The 19800-nt window shown below is 40.4% G+C and overlaps 1 protein-coding gene across 1 annotated transcript in view; it reads right to left on the bottom strand.

The window, feature by feature from the left end:
• LOC148855449 (Protein kinase superfamily protein) overlaps nt 1–19800 on the bottom strand; it is an 88280-nt gene that overhangs the window by 44123 nt on the left and 24357 nt on the right. The window contains exon 7 of the mRNA XM_088986727.1: nt 1711–1777. Within this exon, the coding sequence (XP_088842853.1) occupies nt 1711–1777 (67 nt within the window). The remainder of the gene's footprint in view (nt 1–1710; nt 1778–19800) is intronic.

Genomic DNA, 19800 nt, shown 5'->3' with positions numbered 1-19800 from the left:
CACCGAACTTCCCTGTCAACCAGACATTTAATCTCCACTTTTTCCCCTTCTCACCTATAACGGTTGAAGAAGATGCATGTGAATTTTTCCCACTATCTCGATCGCCCTTTTCCACTTTATCCACCATCTCTGACCTCAGTTCCAAACCTTCTTCAGAAGCCAACGTCCTCTGCAGCTCTACTCCTAGAGCTTGGCCTTACTCCCCAAAGCTCAGAAATCTGTCTTCAAAGCTTTAGCTTTTGAACCTCTCTTCTTATAGACTTTCTTAAATTTGTTAGTAAGACCAATATCAACCAGCCCATCTTTCAGTCGAGAGAAAACTTTAGAGACATGAACAAGGTGAAACCTGCTTTCATCTTTTCCTTTCCCCAAAATCTTTGGAGCAACATCATCTCTAACCTTGATAGCAACTCTCACCATCAGCCTTATATAATACACACCAATGAGGGGATAAACACAAATGTGACTGCTTTCTTTGAAGTAGATCAAGGGTGTTAATCTTTCCATGAACAACTTCCCAACAAAAGGCAGCAAACCTTGGTGGAAAAGCTTTGCACCAAATCTCTTTCACTGGAAAAGGAGGCAGACCACTAGTGGAGGGTTGTAACAAGGTTTTCGAGGCACATGAGAAAGAGAGGGATATTGATAAGGCAAAAAGAGGGATATTGAACAAGAAACTTAGAAACTGGATCATCTTTAAAGTTTGTTAAGGCAAAAAGAGAGGGATATTGATCCTTCAAAGGTGAGGCTCCTAGCCAATTGTGTTGTTCCCAAAATTTAACATTGTTGCCATTACAAAGGTTGTATCTAATAAAAGGAAGGAACAGAGGTAAAATTACACTAATGGCCTTCCAAGATGATGTTCAGTTTGCCCTAGGCATTACACCAGCACTCCATCCATTGTCCAAGAGCCCATGGATACTCACTATCAACTTTGTCCACAGTTTGTTCCTATCCAGAGGAAATCACCAAAGCCACTTCCCTAACAAACCTGCACTCCTATTCTGTGCATTCCCTAAACCCAAACCCCCTATTCTTATCCCTGCATACAACTTCCCGGCTTATCCAGTGGTCCAGGTACTCGTGTTGGTCAGTTATAGTGTAGGTGCCTTTTCTCTCTTCTTAAAAGCAAGGTTTAAGTGTTTCATCTCTTCTTCGATTAGGCTGGGTGGCTGGGACTCAGTTACACATGTTGCTCTTTTTTGGTAATTCTTTTGTATGGTGTGGATAATTTATACCGTTTTGATTTGGTAACTTGGTAAGTAGCTTTTATTCTGCTACCACTGTTGACTCTCATTGCTGAGCCAGTAAGCCCAAATACCCATTCTATACCATTATTTTCCCTTTCAATCTTTTATCATCAGAAAAGACAAAAAAATGATTTCATGTAATCTAAAATCTCACAAGTCCATACTACAAAAATACCAAGATACAGACCCAGTAGTACTATGTTATATTTACAAAAGTACAAAACCAACAGAAACATAAATGAAAAAGATCTCCAAGCATTTGAATAGCACCCAAATTAAATGGATGTAATGCACAAAAGGATAATTAAATAAGGCCATAAACAATGCAAGAATTTCAGGTATTTCTCTGTTTCAGCTTTCAACAGAAAAGAGTCTTTTTGCTACAGTAAGACTTCATATGCATAAGACTAGTAAGAAAAGATGACCTCTACACAGAAACACGCTATGCTCTACTACTTACCAAGCTCCAGAGAAATTGCCTTCTCAAATTTTGATACTATCCACCCAAACCTGTATTCAGGAAAAGCCTGTGGAAGAAAATAAATGGAAACACTTAAAACACATGAAATTCATTACAAATTGTGGATCTATTTAGACTTGTCAATAAAATAAGTCTCTAGATTTTGTTCTAAATCAAAGAAAATTTTTATATGCATGGACACCACTAGAAAAGGGATTTGTAAAAGTTCTACTTTAGTGGCAGCAGCTTTGAGAATCTGGGGTCATCAAGGGGTGGGAGGAGTATTAAGAGATGTGACAGTCATGTGATTACAATATTCCTGGGCCCAATTGGAGTGGAACATTCAACAAGAGCTGAGCTTATCGCAGTTATTCAGATAGAAAGCTAATGAAATGAACTTGGGTAATCATTGAAGGTGACTCAAAGGTGGTGATGGCTGCTTAATCATGAGAGAGCATTGTGGTCCTATAGGAATGATCTTTAAAGGCTTAGGATGGCTGGCTAGGAACTTACAAGTAAAAATTCAATGGGTACAAAGGTCAGAAAACAGTCTCGGCAGATGCATTACCCATAAAAGGAGTAACTAGAAATCAATTTTTATTTCTAGGCTTTATGGCGAGAGATAGTAGGGGCTATACTCTCAGAAGTGTATGTAATGCTTGTAGATCTTTACTGTTTACAATTACTAAAGTTTCTTGTTATCAATAAAAAGGGTCTTTAGATTTGAGTGATGTACCAAAAAAACGGAAAAATGTATAATAAAATGATAGCAGGTAAACTCTCGAAATAAAATTATTTTTTGAGAGATGCTGAGGGACTCCTCTGTTAAAGATTGATTTCAATTTGTCTTCCCTTTATTCTTTTAAAAGGGAGCCTGCTCCTAAATTGTTTTTCCTTCCTCCTTTTCTAGTTGTTTTGATTGAGACTTGAGCTTTAAAAGAATTGAATAACCTAATGCTATTTTCTTGTTGCAAGTTTTATAGGGGGTCTTCCTTGATCCTCTTAAGCCTGATGGTGGTTTTGGACTTCCCATCCTTCAGGCCTCTTCTATTGTCCCTCTTTTTTCAAAGTTTGGATCTGCTGACCACAACACATTGCTGGTCACATTCACCCAGCTGCACATCGGGAATATCAGCTGTACTTTACATCACCAATATTCCTGATGTACGGATGGATGAGCAAGGCCAGCAATGTGTTGTCAACGGATTCAGACTCCTTTTTTCCATGTTCTTTTGCCCTCCCCCTCCTCTTCACAGGCCATTTTTGTTAAACAAATTTATAGTAGTTTGTTGGGAGAATTTTTCATAAGAAAATTAGTACCTATGATATTCTTCAAAAGAGAAGGTCTAACTAGTGTTTATCCCCAAATGTGTGCATTCTTTATAAAGCTAGCCGGGAGACTAGCTACCATTTACTAATCTCCTATCCATTTATTACTTATGTTTGAGAATGGTTCTTTTTTCCTTCTTTTGAGAACAGATAACAAGGAACTACACATTAGAGTGTGGAGATTCTATAGGCTGATCCTTGTTTCTCTTATTTTTCCTTGTATATTGGGGTGTGGGATCACCATTCTTTGGTAGTTTGGTGTATCATATGTATATTATTTTATTCTTTGTACAGTTTATTAATTATTGTAAGAAAAGGGCATAACTGTCCTTTCTCACTCTTTTATCTCTTTAATATAAAAGCTTTCTTTTTGGGCATGTGGATCGTTAGACACAACCCTAACAGAAATCCTTGTTTGCACAGCATTTACATGGTACCAGAGCAGGTATAGATCTGCCTTTGATTTGTGCTTGAAACCTGGGATTCAAAGGGAGACTAAAGGACTTCAGACCAACCTATTTGCATTCCTCTGGAAGTTTTCTGGGAGCTGCTTCAATCAGCACAGGAATTCTCTTTTCTTTCTGGAAAATCGCAGATGAGATCTGTGTTTCCCTATTTCTTTCAATTGCCTCATTGGATCAAGCTAGGATTCTCAATTATGTGTCACCCTAGCCCTCTCTATTTGCCTATCAAGTTGGTTTTAGATCCATTATGTTTTAAAAGGGTTTTGATCCCTCTCTTCAAGTCAGCAGGGCTGAGACCATAGTTGTCAAGGCGACGCCAAGGCAACAAGGCACCCTTGGAAGCTTTCCTCGCCCAGTCGCCAAGCAGTTTTGTGCACTGTGTTACAAAATACTTTTATATTTTTAACTTTTTGACATTAAAATTATAAAATAAACATTATTAAAAACAATAGATTTCATTTTATGCATTTATATACTAATTTCTTTTTATTATTTTCTTATTTTGGAAAAAATACTTTGTTTTGTTCATTTTAATGATTGCACTTGTTACACCAAGGTATACTTCTTGAGAAAGAAATCTAATGTTTTTCCCACCATTAAAACCATTTTGACAGTGATTAAAAATCAATTTTATGCTTCTATTGGAACCCTTTGCTCTGACTATCAGAGTGAATACTTTGATGGTGAGTTTGGTCAGCTTCATACCTTCTTGAGGGGCTATGAAATTCAATCACAATAATCTTCCCTTGGCACCCCAAACAAAACTAGTGGTAGGGCACAAGAGTAGACATATCTTGACTGTTGTGTAAACATTACTTCATGATTCACATGCTCCAACTCCCTTTTGGGTGGATGTCACCAATATTGCTATGCACCTTATTAACTTCCCTGTTTCGTCTTGAACAATGCCTCTTCTTCCCAGTGCTTATTTCATTTCCCACCAGACTTTTCTATATTCCACGTGTTTGGTTGTGTGTGTTTTGTTCATCTTCTTCCCCATAAGAGCACAAAGCTCAAACCCTAATCTGTTATGTATGTTTTTGTGGGTTTTTTTAAGATAAAATGAAAATTCATTAAAAAAGAAAAAAGAGAGAGAGAGAGAGAGAGAGAGAGAGAGAGAGAGATTACAATCTAGCAGGTGATGAGGCACTACCTGCATATCAAAAAAAAAACATAAGATATCTACTAGGGAGCAGAATTACAGAATTAAATAGCTACCCAAGTTACAGAGTTGAAATCCAAAAATATTTCCCAAATTATCCCCCAAATCCTCCCTAGAGACATGGTTAAATTCTGAAGTTGCAACAACCCAAACTGCAACTGAGTTGCTGACAGCTGCCACAATCTTGTCCAGATTCCAGTACTTTTCTTCAAAAATTCTTCTATTTCTTTCTTTCCATATATTCCAACAGATTGCAAACAGGATACAGCTCCAAAGCATTCTTGCTTTCTTGCTACCTCTTAACTTCGGCCATGTAGAAAAAATTCCTGCAGTAGCGCCTGGCTGGGAATCCGAACATAGAAGTAAATATCATCTACAAGAATTCAGCAATCTTGCAAGGGATGAAAAGATGACCAACAGTTTCCTCCTGTTCTTTGCAGAGAACACATATTAGCCAAACTAAAGCCCCTGGATTTCAGATGGTCCAAGGTCAGTATACTATCTATCCATGGCTGCCACCCAAGCAAATGCTTCAATCCTTGCGGGAACTGGATTTCCCCAAACAGCAGCTACCTGATTTGGATCTGAAATATTTCTAATGAGAACCATATGACATGACTTAACAAAGAACTTCCCATTCAAGCATTCTTTCCACCAAAATTCATCCCTTGACTGAGCTGAGATCTTCAATTTCTCTAATCTCTCCAGGAGGGAGATACATTCCTCCAATTCTCTATCCAGCAAAGGCCTTCTGAACTTTGGACACCAGACCAACTGTTCTCCCCTCCTCTCATAACACTGGATTATGGATAATTCAGCTTCAGATAATCTATTACACAGACTTGGACATAGTTCACACAATTTGCCTGCCCCACACCAACCATCCTCCCAAAACCTGATTCTTGCTCCATCTCCAACTGAGAAGCTTGTTAGACCCCTGAAATCATGATCCCCTTCCATACACTCACCCCATATGAAGACCTAACCTCCCTGGATTCCCACCCAAACCTCACCATCCCATACTTATCCACCAGCACTCTTCTCCATAATGTGTTTTCCTCCCTCCCTAAACCAAATCTCCACAGCCACTTTCCAACCAAGGCCTTGTTAAAAACCTTGACTCTCCTAAAACCCAACCCACCCTTCTTCCTTGGTCTACAAACTTCCCAACTTACCAAGTGAAACTTCTTTCCCCCTCTCTCCCCACATACTCCCTCTGAATATTTTCAATTCAACTACTTGTGACGGAAACCAAAGTAAGGATAAGTAGAAAGTCAGTAGGCTTGAGAGAACACTCTTTATCAATGTTTTCAACCTGCCATTGACCCGGTCGGTCGAACCGTAACCTGGCCAGGATTCCAGTTCCGGTTCAGTCAAGACCCATCAGACGGCCAAAAAACGTTGACTTGGTCAAGAACCGTTCAAACCAGCCGGTTCAACAATTGACCCATTCAACCCGGTGACCAGGTCGCGGGTTACACACTCTATGCATGCAAACTTTTGGAGGCCATAACTTTGCACTCCGATGTCTGATTGGGGTGATTTTTTTTATATTGGGTAACTTTTCGAGATTTATGCATCCCAAGGGCTGTAGGCACCTTGCCCCGCTATTTTCACGAAAAAAAAGAACCCTTTTTTGGCCTCAAATTGCAATTTTTAATATTTTTTATAAATAAAATAATTAAAAACATAAATTAAATATAAAATAATACACATAACATATCTAAAACATATTTATATGTATATAAATATCTATACTTAATACATATATGCGCTGAAGTGGCACGGTCTGAACCATTCGACCCAGCCAGTCGAATCAGTAACCCGCGACCCAGAGGCATAAATGGTTCGGTCTCCTAGTCAGTTTTTAAAACATTGCTCGTTATTAAGGTTATTCTTCCCCCTAAAGATAAGTATTTTTCTTTTGAACCACCCAGCCTCTTCTCCACTCTTTCCACTATTGGTATCCATAATGCACCTGACTTTGAGGATCCCTCAATCGGCATCCCTAAATATATTAAGGGGAGTTGCCCAATTTTACATTCGAAGGCTTTAGCTCATTTCAATACAATGTCCCTTTCCACCCTCCCAACTCCAATCAACATTGATGTGTGTTGCAATGTTATTTTTCTTTATAATGTTTTCTTTTATGCTCACATTACAAAGTTTCCTGCTACATATTTCTTTTATGCTCCTCTGCTCCTGAGATGTTCTGTGCCTTTCTTCGAAAGAGTCTAGCCGCTTCAGCGCCTACACCTCCACCCCTTCACCACCAAAAGCTAGTATTTCACCACCAATTACTAGTCCCTACTCACCTCCTAACACTGTAAGTATTCCTTCACCACCTATCAATGATCCTTAACCATCCTCTAATCCTCCCTTACGCTGTTCTACCCATATTTCTTGTCCTCCCTTATGCCATTCTACTCAGTCAGCAGTGAATGCAAAGATTGATGGAATAGAGATTGTATTTTTGGCTTCAGATAAGTCCAAACCGATGCACTTATCCACAAAGTACAGTGTACCTACTGCACTAAGCATGGACCTATTATTACAAACTGTCCTACTAGGCCACCTAAACCAATCCAAAGAAAACAAAAATCAGCATAGGATCAGACTACTGTTGAGGGATCAGATGATGCTTCATTCCCTTGTGCACAGACCGAGAGTGGGACAGCCAGTGTTGTAATGACTGAAGAGAAAATTCATCAACTGGTGTCCTTGGCAATCTCCTCGGCTTTCTCTTCTTTTGACTTGTCTGGTGAGTGTACCCACTATTGTGCTTCCCCTAGTCATCTCTGGATCATAGATTCCAATGCCTCCAATCACATGACGGGGGCTACTTGTGATCAACCTTCTTATCGTCTTCCCTCTAGTAGACATACTGTTACTGCAAATGGTAAGAAACATAATATTGTGGGTTGTAATGATCTACCATTGTCTATCTCTCAACCTACCCCTTTCAAATTGCCCTTAACTTCATTTGCTCATCAGCTTACTACTAACTTAATATCTATCGGTCAACTTATTAAACATGTCATATTGTCACTTTCTCACAACATGGTTGTTTGATATAGGACCAGTGCACTGAGGTGAAGGGGAAGGGGCATAGACTAGAATGGTTATTTGCTTTGGAATTTGAAAGAATTCAGCCTCTTCCACTAGTAGTTTTTCTTGTTTACTTTCTACTACTTATTTGTCTTGTAATAATGACTGGAATATTTGGCAATGTCGTTTATGCTATATTTTTACACGAAAACTTGATTCTCTTATAGCATTTGGTTGTTTGCCTTTATCTACTTATGCTCCTAAGAATGTTGATAAAACTTGTATGCAAAGTTGCTTAAGTAAAATCCATGTTTTACCATTTCCTATCTTTACTTCTCATGCTACAGCACCTTTTCAGTTATTACATAATGATGTTTGGTCATCTCCTCTGATATCCAGAATGGGATTTAGATATTTTATTACTTTCATTGATGATCATACTCGGTACACTTGGATATATTTTCTCCACAAAAAGTCATATGCCTTTACTGTGTTTAAAATTTTTCAAGCCAAGGTTACCACATAGTTCAATGCTACAATTTGTACTTTACATTCGGATTCAAGGGGAGAGTACATGGATGGAGAGTTTCTTACCTATTTGTAGCATCATGGAATACAAACCCAAAGATCCCATACTAGCACTCATCAAAATGGAGTTGCCAAGCACAAGAATGGCCACATCTTGAGTGTTGTGAGAACCCTTCTTCCAGATTCCCATTCTCCCCCCACGTTCTGGGTGGAAGCAGCCAGCACTGTTGTACATCTTATCAACCTTCTTCCATCATTAGTTCTTGGTAGCTTGTCCCCAAATCAGTCCCTTTTCAAAACACTTCCTGACTTCTCTATGCTTCATGTGTTTGGATACGTTAGCTTTGTACACCTTCCTTATGCGGATACTACTTCTCTATGCTTCGTGTGTTTGGATACTAAGTTATCTACTCAGTCTATCTTTTGTGCTTTTCTGGAACAAGGTCCTGATCATAAGGGGTTTATTTGCTATGACCCTAAATTCTGTCAGATTAGAATCTCACAAAATGTATTCTTTCTTTCAACATATTATCAAATTTCCTGCTCCTTCAGTGTCCATTTTACACTACTTTGAGCATGCAATGCAAGTACTTCAGAAGCACTATCTCTTCTTCAGTTGTTGCACCAAACTTATTTCCAAAAGTGGATAGCTGCTCCAGTTCCTACACTCCCAACCTCTCTGTCTCTTCTAGAACATGGTTCTTTATTTTCTCCTATTCTTGTAAGTATGTCATCCCCTCCTATTACCACAACTTCTCCATCTACCAATGTTCCTACCGTACACAGTTCTACTAGAGTTTCTAGACTACTTGAATGCCATGGTTTTCCCTCAATCCATAGTTTGTTCTCTACTGTGTTGTATGTCACAGATTTTTTTTTTGATCGATAACAGAAATCTGTATTAATGAATAATACTTGTGAAAATTAATTACAGAAAATGGGGAGGTAAACTATCGCAACTCCCCAACATCAAAATGGCAACAAAATACTAAAAATGTGCCCAAAACAAAGAATCCTTAGCCACCCCTTGCTTAGCTAACCCATCAGCCATTGAGTTAGCACTTCTCTTCACCCAGCTGTATTGCACCTCTAAGTCCTTACACAGCCAATTAAATTTTTTCTTCTCATTGCTGTAGCTCCACAAGCCACTGATATCTCCTTTCAGCCACCTAATCACCACCTTTGAGTCCCCCTCAATCACTAAGCATCTAATGCTTAATTCTCTTGCTCTTTGGATTCCTTCAAGAACTGCTAGAATTTCGGCAAGAGAGTCACCCTCTCCAATTGGCCCAGAGAACATGGCAGTAATATACCCCTCCTCATTCCTTAAAACACCCCATATCCCAGAGGGCCCTGGATTCCTAAAACTACATCCATCAAAATTCAGTTTTATGAATCCGGCGAGAGGGGGGGTCCAAGTGGGACTACAGTTCCTTTTATACATAACAGCAGTAGCAACCTATTTCCACTCTCAGCATGTCTGCCATAGAGAATTCAGAGAATATCTCCATTAATTTCAGCCAATGAGCAACCCTTGAAAGTATCAAATCTGTTAGGTTTTCTGTGGTTCTTTCCTTATCTGAAAAAATTCGTGAATTTCTTTTTTCCCATATTGACCAGAACACTGCAGCCCTAATGCTTCTCTACATAATCTTCCCCCTTCTCTTAGGCCAACTAAAGAAAGAAGGAGAGAACAAGCATTGCACACTTCCGGGGGGATTCCAAGTACACCCAAAAAGGGAAAACACCCACTCCCAAACAGTCTTAGTAACTGGACAAGTAACCATAATATGATAACCCATTTCCCCATCAGCTTTGCAAAGAATACACCTATTGGGAAGTAAACAGCAGTTGGGCCTCTTTCTTTGAAGCAAGTCATTTGTGTTAACTCTTTCCAGGAAATTTTCCCAACAAAAACTACCAACCCGAGGAGGAATGGGTTTGCTCCAAATCTCTTTAACCGGGAATGACAGCCCAAGTGGTGTAGTAGGTTGGACTAATGTCTCAAAAAACGAAGCACAAGAGAAAGAGCTGGATGAAGAAGGGGTCCAGATTCTAGTGTCTCCCTTACTTCAAGAAAACATTTTCAAGGATGGTTAGCAAAGATGACATACACCCCAAATCTGTATCCCTTATTGCCCTTCAAAACCCCAGATTCCACCCAAACCCAGAAGAAGAATCAAAAGGAACCAAGAAGGAGGAAATGGGTTCATTTTTCAAATTTGACAAAGCAAACTGTAGAGGAGATGGGCCGAATGGCCCATAGACTGTCATTTCATGTTATGTTATGTTTCTCTTTGTTATGGGCCTTATTCTGGGCCCATACTCTGTAATGTTCTGTTTTTGTATTTTTCTGCCCTCTCAAGGGCCTCTCTGTAATTTATCAAAGATTAACACCTTAATAAAATGTTTAGAGTGTTAGAGTGAGGTTAAGTTCGAAAACTCTCACTCTCTAACACTCATTGCCGCCAACTCTCTCTCTCTCTTCTCTTCTTCTCTTGTTTGTTTAGTTTCTGTTTTGCATCTAATCTCAAACAGTTCCATACATCAAGTGAACTGTTTTTCAACTTGGTATCAGAGCGGGTCATTGCTTGGCGTGTCCCTCATGTGGTTCTAGTTCAGCCAACTGCATGAGGAGGTTCTAGGGCTGAATGTTTACAGTCATTCGCCTGGTTCTTGGAGGTCATTGGAGGGTGCCCAAGTTTCTATACACTTGGAGAAAGGTTCGGTGACCAGGAAGAATCAGAGAGCAAGTTTTTCAGCCTGATTTGAAATCAGAGAAAAGGGATTTCGAAGCTAGCTCAGAGAGTTCGACCTGGTTTGAAGTTCAAACCAGAGATACTGTAAGTTGTTTTCTCAGTTCCTTGCTGAGTTATTTTGTTATTTGGGAGGACTGTTAAAGAATTCAAAGCACACCTCCATTCGGCCCACTGTTGCTGTACGGATTCTACTCAGAAATTTCTGGGTTATTCTGGAAGTGTGGTTCGGCTGTTATTGGACTTCCAAACTGCTGAAAACTAATCTAAACTAAGTGGTACAAGCCTCTACTTTAGTTCAGCTACTTCTTGGACCTAGACGGAGTGTTCTTGAAGTGATTTCTGCTGGTTAACAGTGAGGTGTTGACTGTTGCATACATAGTGTTTGTAAAAAGTCCTCTTAGGTACTGTGGACTGTATTTTTTGTTCTCCTTGGGAAATTATTGTTGGGAATCAAGAATACATATTGTTTGGACGCCTGCTGATTGTTCCTTGAAGGCTGAATCAAGGTTTCTTCTCCTTGAAAGTGCTGCCACCGAACTTGGTTCTCACGGATGTCAGATCTGAACTGAGTTTGTGTGTTGTTGTGTTTGCTATTGTTTCAACTCAATCTGAGTTCTTTGAAATCATGTCACTTTTGAAGGCTTGCCGAAACCCTAATTGAAGCTGTTACATAATGGACTTCTCAGAAATTGAGAACAAGAGCACTGCTGAATATGGACATAATTCAGGAACTACAACTGATTCCTTGTTGGCTGTAACTACAATTAAACTGGATGGAACCAATTATTTGGCCTGATCACAATCCGTAAAAATTCATATTTGCAGTAGAGGAAAGTGGGAGTTTATCTCTGGGAGCAAGAAAGCTCCCCCAGAGGAGGATCCCTCTTATGAGAAATGAGTGCAAGAGAATTACACAGTGATTGGGTGGCTTGTGAACTCAATGCAGCCACAGATTAGCCAACATTATCTGTGGATGAACTCGGCTAAAGAAATCTGGGATAGTGTTGCAGAAACTTACTCCCAGAAGTTGAATGTTGCCAGAGCCTAAAAACTGAGAAGTGATGTGAAGAATCTAAAGCAGGGGGAGAAGTCACTTGCAGCATACTTCTCAACCCTGAAATCACTATGGCAGGAGATTGATTTGATAGAGGCTGTGACATGGGATACCCCCAAGGATGCTGAAACATACAGGAAATTGGTTGAAAGGAATAGGGTCTTTGAGTTCTTGACAGGGCTGAACTCTGAATATGACATTACAAAGCAAAACATCTTGTCCAAGGAAGATGTTTCATTGTCACACACATATGCTTTGGTCAGCAGTAAAGAAAGTAGGAGGCAAGTGTAGGTTCAAGGAGTCAGTATCAATGATCATTTTGCAAATATGGGAATTAAACCCAAAGGGGTTACAGGAGCTCACAGAGGCACAGGAAACAAGGAGGTGGTGTGTGAATATTGTAAGAAGCCGAAACACACAAAGGACAAGTGCTAGAAATTGCATCCCAATCTTGTTCCTATCAGATTCCAGAAGAAGAATGATAGTAGAAAGACAGGAAGTGCACATGCAGCCACAAGCACAGATACAGAGGTTGAGTCTACCAGTGCACAGTTGGCAGCCATGAAAGCTGAATATGAGAAGTTTGGAAAGATGATCAACCAGCTTGAAGGTGTAACTTCATCATCCAGCCCTTCTGGAAGTCCAACCACCACCGAATTTGCTCACTCAGGTATAAGGGCTTCTGCTAACCATGCATCCACCTCAGGTAATCTCAAAACCCCTTGGATCATTGACTCAGGTGCTTCTGATCACATGACCAACCTTTCCCCTTTGTTTGTTTCATATGATTTACTTCATGGTCATGACAAAATCACCTTAGCTAATGGTTCTTTTGCCCCTATTTCTGGCAAGGGAACTGTCAAAGCTACAGACTCCTTACTTTTATCTTCCACTCTTCATGTACCTAAATTAAATACCAACTTATTATCTGTAAGTAGCTTGACCAAGTCATTGAATTGTTGTGTAACCTTTTTCCCTTCTCACTGTGTGTTTCAGGACCCGAAGTCTCAGAAGGTGATTGGGAGTAGCCATAAAGCGAATCTAATATACTTGCTCGACACCCCTGGCCAATGCTTTGATCATCCCAAGAATGTTGCTTTTGGTTCTACTTTTACAGAGTCTGTCAGTCAAATTATATTGAGTCACTATCGGTTGGGTCATTTACCTTTTTCTGCTTTAAGTCATTTGCTTCCCAAACTGTTTAAGGGAGTTAGTGTGTCCAGTCTCAATTGTGAGTCCTGTCAGTTGTCAAAGCATTGTAGAAAAAATTACCCTGTAAGCAATAAAATATCCTCTTTTCCTTTTCATATTGTGCACTCTGATGTGTGGGGGCCTTACCACTTATCCTCTATAGGGGGTTACAGATATTTTATCCTGTTTATTGATGACTTTTCTAGATTCACTTGGATATACTTAATGAAATCCCGGGATGAAGTCCCAAGACTTATGAGGCAATTTCATGAGCTTGTTTTAACTCAATTTGATACCAGAATTAAGGTTTTCAGATCTGACAATGCAAAAGAGTATTTTGAGAAGAGTTTATCCTTGTATCTCTCTGACATGGGGGTTATTCATCAAAGCTCTTGTGTTAGAACCCCTGAACAAAATGGAGTTGCTAAGAGGAAAAATAGACATATTGTTGAAGTTGCAAGGAGTCTTTTGTTTGCCTCGCATGTTCCCACAAGATTTTGGGGTGATGTTGTACTTACTGCTACCTATCTCATAAACCGTATGCCATCCAGGGTTTTAGGGTTTAAATCCCCCTTCTGTCTTCTTCATCCAAACAAGGATCTCTTCCCAATTCCTCTTCGTGTGTTTGGAAGTACCTGCTATGTTCACATTCCAAGTGTGCAGGGACATAAGTTTGAACCGAAAGCCCACAAATGCATCTTCCTTGGTTACTCCCCCACACAAAAGGGTTATTGTTGTTTTGATCCAAAGACTGGCACCCGACATGTCTCTATGGATGTTACCTTTGATGAACTTTCACCTTTTTATGGTTCCTCTCAGGAAGGACATTGTCCATAGGGGGAAAGTCTATCACAAGTTTTTGCTCTTCCTCTTCCTGTCCCAGTTGAGTCTCTTGACAAACCTGTATCCTCACCAAATGAATCAAAGGAGGATCAATCACTTCATACCTCTTGTCCTAGTGCCCCTATTTCTTTACCTCCTCATCCTACCCATAATCCCAAAGTGTATCAAAGGCAGAGATCCAGGAATGAGCAAGTAGTTTCCCTTACAACAGATGAGACTCATACATTCCCAATCACAGATGAGATAACAGGTACTGCTTCAGCTCCTTTGGAATCATCCTTCCTAGACCTTGATGTCCCCATTGCTGTTAGGAAAGGGAAGCGGAAGTGTACTGCACACTACATTTCCAAACACCTTTCTTATGACCTGCTTTCTCCTTCATACTTTGCCTACCTCTCTTCTGTTGCTTCTAACCCCATTCCTAGGTCTGTCTCAGAAGCTCTTGGGATTCCAGAATGGAGAGATGCCATGAAGACTGAAATGGATGCTCTACATGCAAATGGTACTTGGGAGGTGGTGGATTTGCCTGAAGGGAAGGATCCAGTTGGGTGCAAGTGGGTTTTTACCATTAAATACAGGGCTGATGGAGCTATTGAGAGGTACAAGACCAGACTTGTTGCAAAAGGCTACACACAGACATATGGGATTGACTACCTGGAGACTTTTGCCCCTGTTGCCAAGATGACATCTGTAAGGGTTCTTTTATCTCTGGCAGTTCACTTTGATTGGCCTCTCTATCAGTTAGATGTAAAGAATGCATTTCTGAATGGTGACTTACATGAGGAGGTCAACATGTGTCTTCCTCCAGGAATGTATGGGAAAGATATGCAAGGAAAGGTATGTAAATTGAATAAATCACTTTATGGTCTCAAACAATCTCCTAGAGCCTGGTTTGAGAGATTTAGAGCTGCACTTGTTAAATTCGGCTATGTTCAGACACAGTCAGATCATACTCTGTTTGTGAAGAAAAGTGGATCTCTAGCAGTGTATCTCATTGTGTATGTTGATGACATTATAGTGACTGGTGATGATGCCTCAGGCATTCTGGCCCTTAAGTCTTTCCTCCGTACAGAATTTGAGATTAAGGATCTGGGGGAGTTGAGATACTTCCTTGGCATAGAAGTTGCCAAATCCAAGGATGGAATTCTTATTTCCCAAAGGAAATATGTCCTTGATTTATTGTCTGAAACTGGAAAATTGGGTGCAAGACCAACTGCAACTCCTATTGATATGAGTCACAAACTTTCAGCTTCGGATGGAACTTTGTTGGAAGACAAAGGGGTCTTTCAAAGACTTCTTGGGAAGCTTCTGTACCTGTGCATGACTAGGCCAGATATTGCGTATGCTGTCAGTTGCATTAGTCAGTTCATGCATGCTCCTAGAGATACTCATATGGCAGCAGCAGAACGGATTTTGTGCTATATGAAAGGCTCTCCAGGAAAAGAAATTCTATTTACCAAGCATGGTCATCTGAAACTTGAAGCCTATACTGATGCTGATTGAGCTGGAAATATTGATGATAGAAGATCTACTTCAGGGTATTGCAGTCTAGTAGCTGGTAATGTTGACTCTTGGAGTAAGAAACAATCTGTTGTGGCCCGATCCTCCGCAGAAGCAGAGTATAGAGCCATGGCACATGGAGTCTCGGAATTGTTGTGGCTAAGGTCCTTAATGGAAGAACTTGGGATTGATCATGACAAACCCATGATGTTGTACTGTGATAATCAGGCTACCATCAACATTGCTCGCAACCCGGTACAACATGATCGAACCAAACATATTGAGGTTGATCGACACTTTATTCGAGAAAGAGTCTCCTCCGGTGAAGTGTGTCTTCCATTCATTACTTCTGAAGGACAATTGGTAGATTTTCTCACCAAGGGCATTTCCAAGGCAAGACTTCAACATGACACTAGCAAGCTGGGCATGATTAACATCTATGCTCAGCTTGAGGGGGAGTGTAGAGGAGATGGGCCAAATGGCCCATAGACTGTCATTTCATGTTATGTTATGTTTCTCTTTGTTATGGGCCTTATTCTGGGCCCATACTCTGTAATGTTCTGTTTTTGTATTTTTCTGCCCACTCAAGGGCCTCTCTGTAATTTATCAAAGATTAACACCTTAATAAAATGTTTAGAGTGTTAGAGTGAGGTTAAGTTCGAAAACTCTCACTCTCTAACACTCATTGCCGCCAGCTCTCTCTCTCTTCTCTTCTTCTCTTGTTTGTTTAGTTTCTGTTTTGCATCTAATCTCAAATAGTTCCATACATCAAGTGAACTGTTTTTCAACTCAAACAATGATGGAAAATTGGTCTTTCAGGGGTAGGTCCCCAACCCAAATTTGCTCCCAGAATTTTATTCGATTACCGGAGTTCAAATCGTACCTGATCCAAGGGGAGAAAACTGGAAGCAGATAATGAATGGCTTTCCACGGGGATGCGGCAGTAGTCCTTGCCAAAATTCCAGGATCCTAGTCATTCTCACCCAGCCCATGTATGCTAGCCACAATCTTCGTCCACAATTTGTCCCTTTCCAATGGGAATCTCCGCAACCATTTCCCCAATAATGTCATGTTCCTTTTCCTGATATTCCCAATCCCAAGCCCCCTAGCTTCTTGTTCCTATTTACCACTTCCCACCTCACCCTATGGTCTTTCTTCTCCACTCCTAGTTCCCATAAAAAATCCCTCATTAATTTTTCTATCCAGTTTGAGACCTTTGTAGGAATCTTAAACACTGGCATGAAGTAAATAGGAAGGTTGGAAAGGGTAGACCTAATCAAGGTGATTCTCCCCCCAAGAGAATGATAATTTTTCCTCCAAGAAGCAAGCCTTTTCTCAAATCTCTCTACTACCGGGTTCTAAAAGCTTTCATTCTTGGGGTTATCTCCTAGGGGGAGGCCAAATAAGTGATAGGCCACTCCGAGATAGTGCACCCTAACACACTTGCACAATCACTTCCCTTTCCTCCAAATTCACTCCCACCACACAACTCTTATCAAAGTTCACTTTAAGATTAGACATATGCTCAAAGAGTTGTATTGTTAGTTTTAGGTTTTTGATCCATCTTATATCCCCACCCCCACAAAATAGGATTGTATCATCTGCAAACTGCAAGTGTGTAAGTGGTACTTCCCCCCTTCCGACTCTCCAACCTCTTATTAAGTCTCTAGAAACGACTCTATGTATCAGTCTCCCCAGGACATCTACAATCAGAGTAAAGAGAAAGGGAGAGAGCGGATCACCTTGTCTTATTCCTCTCATGGCCGGAAAGAAATCCACCGCAGTTCCATTCACCAATATTGAGTAATGGCAACTCCTGATACAACCCCAGATCCATCTACACCATCTGTCTCCAAAACCAAAACTTTTCATTACCTCCACCAAGAAGGACCAGTCAACTAGGTCATAAGCCTTCTCTAAGTCTAGTTTGCATACCACTCCCTTTTTCTTGGATTTCCTAAAATTCTCTAAGCTCTCATTTGCAATCAAAATTTGATCAGTTATCTGCCTTCCCTTCACAAAAGCTCCTTGATTGGGTGTGATAATGGCTGGAAGAACTTTCTTAATTCTTAGAGACAAGACTTTTGCAATTATCTTGTACAGACTATTCACCAAACTAATCGGCCTGAAATCCCTTGGATGTGATGCCTCTTTCTTCTTAGGGACCAATGCAATGAATGTGGAGTTTAAACCTAGATAAATGATTCCCCTCCTGTGGAACTCCTCAAAAACCAACACTAGGTCCTTCTTCACAATATCCCAACAATCCTGGTAAAATGCCATTGTAAATCCATCTGGGCCTGGAGCTTTCGTTCTATCCATTGAAAATATTGTTTCCTTTATCTCCTCTAAGTCAGTTTTTCTCTAACCCCACTCTGGTTTCTAAACTAAGATTTGGCCATTCCAGCCCTTCCACCCAAATCCTCTCATTTAAAGGGCTTCCAAAAATTGATTTAAAATGAGTTGCAAAAGCCTCTACTATTTCTGCTGGTTGGGAAAGAACAACTCCATCAACTTCTAGCTTAGAAATGATATTCTTCCTTCTTCTAGTGTTTACCACAGAGTGAAAAAATCTAGTGTTTCTGTCTCCCTCCTTTAACCATTTACATCTAGACTTTTGTCTCCAACTTATCTCTTCCTGCAATAAGAGATCCTCCAACTGCATTCTAACCCTCCATCTCAATTCTCTGTCTTCTTCTCCAAAAGAACCCCTTTCCTCCTTCAAGTCTAGTTCCTCAATTTGCTCCATTAAAGTCTTCTTTCTTTCCTCCACTCTTCCAAATTCCAGACGGTTCCTCTCATTTATTTGAGATTTTAGGAATTGAATCTTTTTGTGGAATCTCATCCCCTCCCATTCAACTGACGGATTGTGTTGTTCCCATCATTCTTTGATCTTCTCTATGAATTCCGGATGGATCAACCACATATTCTCAAACCTAAAGGGAGCAAGTCCACCTCCTCTTAAGTCCTCCTTACACAACACTATAGGCCAATGGTCTGAAGTGAATCTAGGGAGTGCTCTAGAATTTAGGTTCCCCCAATGCTCATCCCAATCTGTTGAGAACAAGAATCTATCTAACTTAGAGCAGATTGGGTTAGATTGAAGGTTGGACCAAGTGTAGATATTGCTTTGGATCGGGAATTCCTTAAGCTCAAAAGTATCCACAAATTGATTGAAATTTCTCATGCTGGTTGTCACTCTCTGTCTGGGATTGTTGGTTTCCTCTGTGAATCTTACTACATTAAAGTCCCCCCCCACACACACACCAAGGTCCTTCCCATAGGCCCCTAATATCACTCAATTCTTCCCATAGCCTCTTCCTCTTCCTATAGTCATTGGGGCCATATACATTTGTTAGTACCCATTCAAAACCATCTTCCACCTGCCTGAATTTCATAGAAATTGAATGATACCCTATCAGTTTTTCCAAACCTACCACCACATCTTCCTTCCACAATGTTATGATCCCACCCGAGGCTCCCCAAGATGGAGCAGCCACCCACTTTATCCCTTTAGAACTCTAGACACTTCTTGCCCATCTACTATCAAAGCCCATTCTCTTGGACTCCTGGATTAACACCACATCCAGATTGAACTTCCTAATTACTTCTTTGATAGTTGCTCTCTTCCTTGCATTACCCAATCCCCTCACATTCCAGCTTAGAATTCTCATCTCAACTTTAGAATTTAACCCTAAAAAACCACCAGATATCTATTTGAATCCTTTCCTTCTATCCCCTCTCACCCCAAACTTATTATCCCTCTCGATATCTCTCTTTAATCTCTCCACTTCACTCAATTTTCTTTTCTTAATCTTGCTCTCCTCCTTTCTTTTTATTAGGGAAACTTTTAGATCATTTAGATTCTTCAGCTTACACCCCAGCTTTCCAACAAATTCAGCTATCGAATCATCCTTCCTAGTCTCCTTCCCTCTTTCATTCCATAACTAGTCCTCTCCTCCATTCTAAACTCCTCCTCCTCATTGCACACCAGCTCAGACCCATTTGTAACTCTCCTTTGTAGCTCATTTTTCTCAATTTCACCGATTATGCTCTCAATGATTCCCCATATTCTTTCTTCCCTTAAAATTCCCTCCATCGTCACCTCTCCCCCCTTCTTTCCTTGAGGACTCAGTGTGGCCTCCTTCTCATGGGCTTCTGAGACTAGACTGGGAATGGAATCTAGAACAAGAGAAACAGAAGCCGCATCAG

The sequence above is a fragment of the Nelumbo lutea genome, chromosome 4 (assembly GCF_056320005.1).
Source record: "Nelumbo lutea isolate HS-2025 chromosome 4, American lotus-T2T, whole genome shotgun sequence".
NCBI classification, from domain to species: domain Eukaryota; kingdom Viridiplantae; phylum Streptophyta; class Magnoliopsida; order Proteales; family Nelumbonaceae; genus Nelumbo; species Nelumbo lutea.
Note: the sequence above shows the minus strand (reverse complement) of the source record. Positions and strands in the feature narration are given on the sequence as shown.